We start from the raw sequence: 11490 nt of genomic DNA, 5'->3' as shown, positions 1-11490 counted from the left end.
CTTGTGGTAGCAACTGTAACTATTTTATTAGTGATAAACGTTATGAGTGATTTTGTTTTAAATTTTACATCCAAACGTTTTTTTCTTCAGCCGGGGTAATAAACTGATCACTGATCAATCCTGAGCAGACTCTGCACCACCGCCTGGTCAGGCAGACACATCATTCTCATGTTTATGTGAGCCTGCACCTCCAAAAGCTAACTTTAAACGTGAAAAACAGTTTCGTAGCTTTCAAGTTTAAAGGACAAGAAAGAAAGAATCTCAATATGCTTAGAAAAGCTTGTTTACTTATTTTCATAAAATTAAACCATGTAAAAGGTCAACAACATAAAACAAACACTTAAGGAATGGGTATTCATGCCACAAGGCCTCAGAGATGAAGGACTGGGGTCATTTCAAAATGTGATTGAATTTCAGTCCAAAAGATTTGAATTTAAACAGTGTGGAGATCAAGGACAATTCTGTGTCCACCTCCAGTCTAATTCAGTTAATTCAAGAGGCTAAACTCAAATTTGGGAAGAAGTCCGGTTGTGAATCGACACCAACACTAGATGACGGCGAACAGCATAAAAAAACTTCACAGAGGAGGAAGAGAAAGCATCGTCTTCATTACGAGGTGTCCATAGCAGCTGTTTCTGAAACATAAGAACATCTGTTCATCATGTCATGTCAAACCTGCATATTTACACAGAAAGAAAACCGAGCGCCTTCTTTTCCAGCACGACTGCAGCACTGAGTTGGGAAAAACGCCGTTTCACAGCGTTTTTCTCCTCAGATCACTTTTAGTATTCTAAACCTAAAATCTACACTAGTTACTCCCACGAGGGGTGAAAACCAGCGTTTAACTTGTGTGAACGCACGAGCTGCTGATACAGAGAACGAACAGCAAACTCACGTGTTTCATTAAAGAGGAAGGAATCCTGATACTCCTTCATGTACTGAGAGGATCTGGCCTCATCCAGGAACAGAGAGTAAACTCTTTTAATGTCTTCTACCTGAACCTCTGTGCCCTGCAAAAAACAAACGGCACCAACAGAGTCAACGTGACAAAACTAAAGCAGCAATGGATGTGATACACGTGCAGCTGCTGAAGTCGTTCACATCGAGCTTACCTTGCGTTTACGACACACCAGCCCTGCGGTGCTGATCAGCTGGATCGCGTAGCGCAGTGACGTTTCCATGCCGATACGAGTGAGGACCGTGTGAGCCTCCTCGCTCAGCTCCACATCCTCCTCCTCACACCTGAAACGGAAACCTCAGCTTTACATTTCATCTGCGGCAGAAGATGGAAGCGTCTGCTGATTATGAACACGCGTTTTTACCGGATCTTCAGGATCTGCTTCGTCTCTTTTTCGGTGTAAGGGGAGGTGGCGATGATGAGCAGCCGATCGAGGAGATCGATGGGGATGCCGTGAGGGCTCTGATAGTTTGTTCCACGGATTCTGCAGGGAGACGAGTGAGTAGCACGTTACTAATGAAACACCCAAATTATTCAGTATTACCTTTACTGAAGCGGAAGGCTGACTGAAAGCAGTACGGTTTGGGAAAACAGTACCGAGTGATGCCTCTGTTGGTGGCCATAATGAGAACTGGGGAGAGGTCACTCTCCAGGGCACGGTTCAAGAAGGAAAAGCACTCCATGTCCAGCATATGCACCTCATCAATAAATAACACCTACAACAAGAGAGAAACGTTTAACAGAAACTCATGAAAAGCAAATAGAAGCATATAAAAACACTCACCCCTGGAATGATCTCGGCCTTTCCTTCTTCCCTCCACTCACACACTTTGGCATTAATCTGCTCGCGGACTTCAGACTTGATCTCTCCGGTGTCTCCAGAGAAAAGAGCCAGGAAGCCTTGTGTGCGACTGTTAATGACATCGATCTCGTGGAGCGACACTGTGTGGACCACCTCTTTTCTCTTCTGCAGCTCTCCCTCAGGACACTGTACAAACTGTGTCTAAAAAGATGGTAAAGAAATTGATTTTAAAATACTGCATCATCCAACAGCACGATCTGAGCGCTGTGACAACAGACCTGAGCTCCCATGGCATCGTAGTCTCTGGCTCTGGTGAAAGAGCGCCCCAACTTGGTGATCTTTCCAGTGGCTTTATCGATGGTGATAACATCTCTGAGAGAAAAGCAACAGAAACGCTCAGAAGACACGAGTCCTGTGCAAGTCTGAGTGATGCTGTAAAACTTCATATAACATTCATATCACATAACAGGTCCTGTAACAAGATCACCTACTGAACTTACCCCGCTTGCACCTTCTCTTTACTCAAACTGTCAATCATCTTGTTGCCCAAGTCGTAGATCGTCTCCATCTCCGTAGTCTTTAGCGTCAACTTGCCCACCTTTGCACCCTGATCCAAGGCACAAACTTCTCAGTAAGTTATATGAAGTATCATAATAATAATAATAATAATAATAATAATAATGGATTGCATTTATATAGCGCTTTTCAAGACCCTCAAAGCACTGTACACTTCCACTATTCATTCACTCTCACATTCACACACTGGTGGAGGCAGCTGCAGTTGTAGCCACAGCTGCCCTGGGGCAGACTGACAGAAGCGATTACCACTGGTGTGACCTGGGGTTGTGCGATTGGACGAACATGTCGACGACAGGCTCAGCCCATCAGCGATCGTTTTCACAAGGACGATTTATTTATTTGCCCATGAGTAAATTTGCTAATAATGATGTAGCTGCAGAAGTTGGTGATAGCCTAGCATACTCAGCTGCATGGTGGACACGTACGTGCTCATGCAAGTTAGCCGTGTTTGAGTGCTTTGCTCGCACTATACGTCTGCACAAGCCGCACACCGCTTTGGTTACATCCTCAGGTTTACCTCTTTCACGTGGTTTAAAAATCCCAAATTGGCGACTTCATATTTTTTCAGTGCTGTCAGCGTTAACGTGCCGTCATCACGACTAACGCGATTAACAAGTAACCCATCGGGAGCGCAGACTGAGTCGAAATCCCTAAAATGTCTCTGTCAACGCATTGTCGTGTCGTGATGATTGACACGTTAACGCCACAGCCCTAATTTTGGGGGGAAATTAGTTCATCCCTGTTTGGACTTCCTCTGTGTTGTAAACGTGCAAATCAGTCTGTGCATGACTACATTGCTCCGCCCATCAAAAAGTCTGCGCAGGTGCAAATATATCGCCCATTGTCGATTACTGGACGGACGACTGTAGGCTGGAAAATGTTTACATATCACCCAACCCTGGTGTGACCAATAAAATACTTCCCAAAGAACCACATAAAAAGACTGGGTTCACTATATTACGAGTGGAAGCTGCTTACCGTTCCTGTGGCTGGTCTGTCAATCTGGATCTCGACCACCTCTCCTTCAATGATCTCCGTCTCCTCTCTGTTAAAAAACAAAAACAGTTAATAGCAGTTCTTTTCGTATAAGAAGATTTACCAAACTCTATTACAGCATTTGCTCACTCACTTGATCCTTACTCCGATGGCTTTTCTAAAAGCTTGGCTAAGTGCCTCAGTCTTGCTCATCTCCAGGGAGAAGATCTCACTACCAGCCAGTGCTGTAAAGGGTGTATCAGGGCCAAGAGACTGGGCGATGCCTGCATTGGAAAACCCCCCAAAATCAAAAACAAAGTCTCAGCTGAACCCACACTCTGCCAATCAAGCTGGGAGCAACAAAAATGTACCCTAAGCCAATCCCGTCAATCCAAGAAACCAATATCTCTTCTAGCTGGGGCTAATATTATGTTCTGGAGGCTTCCAGTGGAGATCTTACCCATAGCAATTGCAGTTTTTCCTGTGCCAGGCTGGCCAGCAATCAGTATTGCCCTGCCAGCAATGTGGCCATCTTTGATCATCTCCAAGATGACTCCTGCGGCTCGACGGGAGGCCAGCTGGCCAACCATCCCCTGAGACACCTGGAATTGAACATAGACATGTAAAAGGCACATCTCCTCGACACAGACACAGAATATTTAAGTCACAAATCCATTACATGCCCCTTAAGAAAGAGAGAAAAAAGGCATTTAAAGACTTAACGCTACCTGTCTTGGTTCTAAAGCATCATCCAAACCAAGGCCACGAATGTGAGAATGTGCACCTAAACAACAAGGTGAAAACAGATAAAATAATGTGAGTCACAGGAAGTAAAAAAACTCAAAAATCAGGTACCATGTGCACCTATCACACAGTAACCAATCATCATGTGTTTCCGGGTCTCAGTCATACCAATTCTCTCGATTCGTGTGATGTCACGAACCTCTGGAACCTTTGTAGTTGCCATCTGTATTAAAAGCAGAAAGATCATTCATTAATCACTATAGAGTGATCCTGCCCGGTTTCCTACCACTACTTTTACATTTAAAAACAGGCATTTCGCAGTATTAGACCTTCAGACTATCCCACTCCATGTCAGAATGTCAAACAACAGATAAAAAAAAAAAATTAGCTCCAGCAAGAGATTCAAATATTTCTACTGACGTTTTAACGACATACAACCCAGTCACTATTAAATAAATGTTAAAAACCAAAACACTTTGGTGATAAGACTACCACAACATTAAGTAGTTAGATTGTCAAACAATTAACACTTTAAAGAGCCCGTCCTGGTCAGTTGGTTGTCATAGTGACAGAGTTAAGCGCATGCCACAACAGAGTAAGAACAGTGTTAGCGTTACGTTAGCCTGGTTTCTAAGGCTTTTTATTCTTCATATTTTTACTTTTTCATATAAGCAACGGGAAGCTCGGGTATCGCCATAACACAGATTTAATAATGTGGTACACGAAATCCACAAATCTCGTTTGGCGCCAAGTAAACAGAGCAAGGATAGTGCCAAGTAATGCTAACGCCAGCTAATGTTATGTTAGCAAATTAGCTAGCTCCATTCAAAGCTTTCTTCTTTGAGTAACTCCTGCTTAGCAAGACGAAGACGTGATGTTCGACAGAACATGGAAGGATGATCCTACAGGACACATCGTGTAACACCACGGTGCGAAAGCCTGGAGTTAACACTGTTTATATTGATCGCATGAACACTCACCTGTGCAGCCACACTTGCGAAAATGTGAGAATGCGGCGCTTCTTTCTAATGGTGCGCAGATTAAAAGCGTCCGTACAGAAACAGCTTCTTTTCTTTTTTTTCCCCCCTGCTAGGGGATGTTTGGGTTGACTGCCCTCTATGGACTCGATGGTAAAAGGACAGCACGAGCTTGTGATTTACAGGGAGTGGCAGGAAACCTTACCGGTGTCCTGGATTATATTATGGACATTTGAATCCGTGTAGCCGTTTCAGTCCAGAGTGGTTAAACTGTGTGCTAGGCTCCCTTTAACTCCCTTTTCCACGGACGGGCTATTTTGTTGCAAGAAGAAAACGTAAAACCTTTAATATTTACTGGTGTAATGTGCTGGGTTACGGAACTGAGATGTTGTAGAGATGTCAATGTCATACTGTACGTAAGCTGGACCAGCCAAGGAAGCACTTTGCTCTGTTTTAGTTACTGTTTGTACACGCTAACAGCGGAAGCTTTCACTTCAGCCACGATAAAAAACCTGCTCAAACTTAGTACTGCAGACGTTTGTCCACCAGAGGCTGCAAGAGCCCCGAGTTATATTAAAGGTTGAAGAATTTCGAAGTTGAAGCCAAAGTTTTTGCAGAGTGGTGTTGATGATGCAGTAGGCCGGATAAACAGGCTCCGCTTCATTCATCTTAGTGTAAAAGCCTCTTTCATTTTTTAAACTGAGAAATATTATAATCCAAACTATGGAGATGAGTTTGAGATTTTTATTGTCGTCTTTGTCTCAAGCTCAGCTTCATATTTGCAAAAAGTAATTTTAAAAGCTTACAAATCAAGACTGCAGTATTATTGAACAATGGGAAAGCCTGCCTGCTGATTATAATCTCAAGGTTTCTGGAGGGGTTTTCATATCCTCTCCACTAGACCTTTCAAGCTCCACCTCAAGGCCCAGGCCACAAACTGAAGTCGCTTTATTTAAACATCACAGCAGAGCGACTGCTGCACGGTGAAAGGTAAATTTCGGTGCTCCTGAGTTGCTACACTAACTCAGAACAATTTTTATTTCATTTTAAACTTCGATAACAAAACCAAAATAAATAAATAAAAGAATAAATAAATAAATGAATAATAAATGTAAAAAAACTAAACTAACTCAGAACTTTTTACTGAAGAACTTGACGATACATTAGGACTCAGTCATACTTCCACTCAGCTGAACGAGTCTTAAGCGTCACAGAAACCTCTCAGGTACACCTCGCCTGTTCCTGTAGAGTTCCTTAACGACCTCTCAGCTGCTTTTCAAAACACTGTGCTTTAAGCACACACAAACACACCATCTCCTCCCAGTCCACACTCAAAGCTGGGTCTATTTTACATTTGCTTATTAAATAATTGCACTGTGAGTGACGTTGCTAATGGCAGGAAATGTCTGCCTTTTAAAGATCTTACAGATCTGGCTCAGAGCTGATTAGCTTGAAGAGTGAGTTAGGAAGCTCGTCATCGTAGAAGAAATGAGAGGAAAAAATCCGCATCACAGCTCATGCTTGTTACCAAAAGTTTATTTGATAAAAAAAGCAAAATATCACAAATGGTCATCACATTGTACAAGGTTCATTATTTTGAATTATAGTGTAAATATGCATATACTATATTATTTCTGAATTAGTAAATGCTCATTGACTTTCTGCAACTGATTTTACACTGAACACATGTTGATTTGCTGAATATTTGCTCTTCGAGCATCGTTTCCCCCATCAGCACATATCGGATACCAAACAAAACAACGATCTAATATCAGAAAAAAAGGGGGAAACAAAAGCATATTTTCTCACAACAGCAGTACTTTGCATCATTCCACACCCACTGATCTTTGGATGTGTTACTTAATCACAGCTGGATAATGGTAATGGCTGACTCATACCAAACCCAGAAGCCTGGATAGACAGGTTCACTAAAGGAGGCATTAAAGCGGTGGATTAGAGACATGGTTTCCCCAACAGCGTAGAATGAGAGAGTACCCCCGGCGTGATCCAGGAAAACGCCGATGCGGGAGGAGTAGGGCGCGCTGACCTCTTGCTGGTCCTTGTTGTGGCGGGCTGAGTAACTGGAATCAGAGCAGAAAAGGCTCCATGACTTGCGGTTGTAGCCGATGCGGCAGCTGTCACTGTAGCCCGATCTCTTGATGCCTTTGTAGGCGATGCCGATGGAAGCCCCCTCCCCACTCCAGTCTACCTCCCAGTAGTAGGTGCCTCCAGAGAGGGGCTCCTTACACAAGACCTGTGGCAGGGAGTCGAACCTGGCAGGGCTGTCAGGGTAGGACTGGGGGTCTCTCTTGAGGGCAGCTTTTCTGTTCCCTCGTGACAAGTAAAGCTGTCTGTAGGCTGTGTTTTGGTCCAGAGTGAGCTGGCAAGCATCTAAAGATGGGTGGAAGACAAGTTCATTGTTTAGTCGACAATGCTTAACTTAAATCAGTCTGGGATAAACGTAAATGAGGAAAGCAAATAGCCAAAGCATCTGTCCTACAGCAGCTGAAGCACCCCACTCCAAAGCAGCAGCAGAACGTCATCGACATCTCAGTTAAACTTCTACTCACTGCGGTAGAAGTTTAAATGACTTCTGCAAAACACACTTTGAAGGAAAAGCAAAAGACCCTCTGGCTGGACACGGAAATCAGAATAGTCACCTGACTGCTGTGTACCTCCACCTCTGCAGGTCACAGCTGGTGGGACACCCGACGCCCTCGGCTAGATCTGCCCGGCCTATGATCTGGAACGCCAAAGGTATCAAACACTGTTTGTGAGTTTGACCACAAACAGAATTCCAGCAAAGACCTTTTTCAGCTGTGACGTGAGTCAATGACTATGCAGTTTCTCCCAGCGCTAAAGTTGAGAGGCCCCAAAGATTTCTGTTGAAAGCTGGATTAACCTCCTGAGACCGTGTCCTCATATGGGAACATTACATTTAGACTTACACTCCATCTTACAAAATCAATATTTTACACTCTGTTAATAATGACCATAAAACTATATTGTGTTATGCTGCCAAACAAACCCACTGTCTCTATATCGAGGACATACTTTTTAATATATTTATGTATTTAAAAACCTTTCTGTTCAAAGGCGATGCTTCTTTTTTTACTTATTGGCTTCGAGAAAATTTGGAGAAATGAAAAATGCATCCCAAACAAGAGCTCGTGTTGCAGGAGGTTAAAATGCAGCTTAAGTAAAGATGACATAGCTGTGCAATATTTGCAGTGAATCAGTCCCAACCTCTGTCAACACTGTAGGACTAACAGTAGCTTCTAAGAGCAGATTTTGTGGTCAGCCACAGGGTCTGACAGAGAACCTCGTCAGCATCTAATATGCGTCATGCAGTGAACTGAGCAGAGAGAACGGTGAACAGTGTGGGTCAGAGCAGAGACTCACATCTCAGGAAGTCCTCCCTGTACTGAGGCTCCTTGACTGGCACAGACTTGTACACGGGAGCTTCGTCACCTGTGAGAGGAAACACAGAAAATGAGACAGAGTTGTGTGTCAGCAGTTTTTAATGTGCTGCACCTGAACAGCTAATACGTGTGCAGGAGGTCACGTTCTCGTCACACTATCAGTGATCAGGCAAACACCCCGTAAAGCAATCTAACAGGAGAATGGAAAGAACTGAGGAAACAGGGCCAGATGATGAAACACCTGAGCGTTATGACTCAACACCACATCTCCTGGCTTTAGCCTGACTCTGTGCTAAAGTTGTTCCGCCCTCATTCATTGTTGTGTGTATGAGCAAGTTGTGAAATGATGCTCTTGAAAGACTGACTCACTTTTTATTGATTGATATTGTTTCTTCTTGGAATCCTCCAGCTCACAGAAGGTCATTTTGTTAACTGCAAATACAGAAAAACCGCTCAGTCATCGTGCTTTCTTCATATGTTTGAAATAACACAGTGAGATTACAGCAACATCACACTGCAGTAGTCAGATTCCCTGCTGCATCTGTTCTGTGAACATCGAGACGTCAGTCTTCACGCTCACCTGTCTTGGCTACCTTAACCAGTTCGTCATTGCTGGATTCATTCAGTTGCTGTTTCAGCTCAGAGACGGCTTTGGTCACCGGGCCGAAGGAGAAGTATGGGTTGACGCTCACCGACGGCAGCTCCTCGGCCTCTGTTTGTGCTATCAGCATGTGGTAACTCTAACAACAATATAAAAGTAAGATAACACTGATTCTGTCAGATTATATTTTTATCTTTATGAACATGCCTTCCTGAGCCGCTGGCGGCTGCCAGTTACCTGGATGAAGTGGATGTGGTCCTCGGTGCGAGACAGCTGGGTGATCTCGTTGTCTCTCGCCTTCAGGTCAGCGATCTCATGACTCAGACGCTCCAGATGGCTCTCTGCGTTGTTGAGTGCCGCCCGCTTGTTGGAGGATATCAGCTTTGCCATCTCTTGCTGCATCCTCTCAATGGAGCGCATCATGTCGCCAAACATCTTCTCACATTCCTGAAGCGCCCTCTGGGCTGAGTTCTGCACAGGAGACATTGGAGTGTGTCGTAAGGTGAACTGGTGTCGCACTGGTTTTTACGATGACACACTTAGAAGAAGGAATGCTGTCAGTGCTGTTAGCTTCCGCTCAGCCTGTAGCGGTCAGAGTGCTCGTATCTGTCTGATGGATGATAATGACGGTGATTGCGGCACAAACCTTGAGAGAGTCCACCGCGTGTTTTAGTTCCTCCATCTGTTTCAGGCGATCGTGAATCCTCTCCTGGATCTCAGCCTGGGTGGCACCCAGCCGTTGCTATAAGACAGTTGAAACATTGATGATTATTATGACAAGAGCTTTACGCAGAAGTAACTCAAATATATGAAATCGTCTAAAAAAATTAGCTTAAATGTTTGGCTTTTAAGTTCAGGAGTCCAGGTTCACTGGACGCCAACACCTTTATCTTTGTTTGCATGAATGGGCGTCTATTGTTGCTGCTCTTTCATGCTTTGCTCCCCACCCTTTAACTGCTGTAGTGCACCGTGTTACAGCTTTAATACGGAATATTTGACCCTTATTTCTCACACGTTTTAGCGTTATTGTTGAACCAAAGGAGGACCGGTACGAGGGTGTTGCCTACCTGTTCCTCAGATCTCTCCTGCTCAGCTGACACCATGTCGTGGCCCTTGTGTTCTTTCACTGTGCACAGCACGCAGATACACATCTGGTCGGTGCGACAGAACAGCTCCAGACCCTTCTGATGCTGCGGGCAGATCTGCCTGTCCAGGTGGCCGATTTCATCCACCAGCTTGTGCCTCTTAAAGGTGGCCGACTCGTAGTGGGGCTTCAGGTGCTTCTCGCAGTAGTGCGCCAGACACATCAGGCAGGACTTGATGGCTTTGTGCTTCTTCCCAACGCAGATGTCACAACCTACATCCTGGGGTCCAGCGACGTTGTAGTCGGGGGACGGAGGTGGAGGCGGAAAGGACTCCGAGTTGCGTTGGAGCGTGGAGTTCCTTGAGCCTCCGACGCGCCTCGGAGTTGGCCTCTTGCTGTAGGAAACCCTGCACTCCGGGCAGTTGAACGAGCCGGTGTGTTCAGCATGATCCCAGTATGTCTTCAGGCAGATGGAGCAGAATACGTGGCCACATGGGATGGACACAGGGTCCCTGAGATATTCCTTACAAAGGTAGCAGGTGTCTTGGTCAAAAGACATGGAGGCAGTTTGCTTCTTTTCCCTCTAACGCCGAGAAGATGATGTGAAGTCAGAGCCTCACTTGTGTCAGCACTGTGGCAAAGTGACTGCACAGGTAGTGCGGGTGCAACTTATATAGAGTAAACAGAGAGGGAGGATAAACAGGTTAAGCCGAAACCAGTAAAACAAGGGCGGAGAAAGAAAAGGACACAATGAGTAGATCCACGTGTTACAGAATGCTGAGAAAATGAATGATATGTGCGATCTGAAAATATTTGATCCAAAGAGTTGTAGTTTCCATTTATTACATTTTGACACTGTAAAAAAACAAAAGGTCCAAACTAAGATAGGAAATTTTGAGCAGCAACGATGTGTAATCAAAGGATACCACGTAATATTCACAGGAACTGAAGCATTATTTGTTTTTTAACAGAAGTGAAAGAAAAGCCATAAAACAGGTGTTACACATTTCAGGGAATAAGATGTGTAATAATAAAATAAATAAAATGGCATCAAATGTAAACGAGTAAAACCTTCTGCGAGCTCCGGTCAGATTCAGTCTGTTGGATTTGCTAAAGTTGACTTCACCTGTGACCAGTTAATTATTAACCGCGTTTACTTTGCTTTGCCACTGATTTCCTCTGACAGGATGCCACAGTTCTCATATACACGAACTCAACTGTAACGTTTCCACCAGTAAGAAGCTAAAGTATTTAATAATGTATCATCTTCTGCACACACACAAAATCCTTCCCTCTGTATATTTTACTTTACGGCGAACACGCCTCCCGGCCGGAGTTTCAGTGTCGG

The 11490-nt window shown here is 44.4% G+C and overlaps 2 protein-coding genes across 5 annotated transcripts; both read right to left on the bottom strand.

The window, feature by feature from the left end:
* Positions 1 to 267: 267 nt before the first annotated feature.
* ruvbl2 (RuvB-like AAA ATPase 2) lies at positions 268 to 5183 on the bottom strand. 4 transcript variants are annotated; one of them, XM_086307706.1, is made up of 14 exons: positions 5039 to 5183; positions 4227 to 4281; positions 4043 to 4098; positions 3775 to 3916; positions 3469 to 3598; positions 3318 to 3384; positions 2261 to 2367; positions 2039 to 2132; positions 1743 to 1961; positions 1556 to 1674; positions 1323 to 1442; positions 1113 to 1242; positions 896 to 1010; positions 268 to 635 (listed from the first exon to the last, which is right to left on the bottom strand). In XM_086307706.1, exons 2-14 carry the CDS (start codon positions 4279 to 4281, stop codon positions 610 to 612), a joined length of 1380 nt encoding a protein of 459 aa, XP_086163832.1. In that variant the 5' UTR covers positions 5039 to 5183; the 3' UTR covers positions 268 to 609. The 4 variants fall into 4 exon arrangements, with proteins under 4 accessions (XP_086163832.1, XP_086163830.1, XP_086163829.1 ...); XM_086307704.1 differs by lacking the exon at positions 5039 to 5183 and adding an exon at positions 4388 to 4613 and having other exon boundaries at positions 268 to 629; XM_086307703.1 differs by lacking the exon at positions 5039 to 5183 and adding an exon at positions 4388 to 4611.
* Positions 5184 to 6550: 1367 nt separating this feature from the next.
* ftr83 (finTRIM family, member 83) lies at positions 6551 to 10798 on the bottom strand. The gene is made up of 7 exons (XM_086307702.1): positions 10126 to 10798; positions 9705 to 9800; positions 9296 to 9529; positions 9038 to 9197; positions 8827 to 8889; positions 8438 to 8506; positions 6551 to 7426 (listed from the first exon to the last, which is right to left on the bottom strand). The coding sequence occupies exons 1-7, from the start codon at positions 10699 to 10701 to the stop codon at positions 6900 to 6902; spliced, it is 1725 nt and encodes a 574-aa protein (XP_086163828.1). The 5' UTR covers positions 10702 to 10798; the 3' UTR covers positions 6551 to 6899.
* Positions 10799 to 11490: the final 692 nt, after the last annotated feature.

Source organism: Aulonocara sp. 'chitande type north' Nkhata Bay, linkage group LG10 (genome assembly GCF_057382095.1).
Source record: "Aulonocara sp. 'chitande type north' Nkhata Bay isolate Kocher_YH1m ecotype deep benthic linkage group LG10, A_spYH_male_GT1.1, whole genome shotgun sequence".
NCBI classification, from domain to species: Eukaryota; Metazoa; Chordata; class Actinopteri; order Cichliformes; family Cichlidae; genus Aulonocara; species Aulonocara sp. 'chitande type north' Nkhata Bay.
Note: the sequence above shows the minus strand (reverse complement) of the source record. Positions and strands in the feature narration are given on the sequence as shown.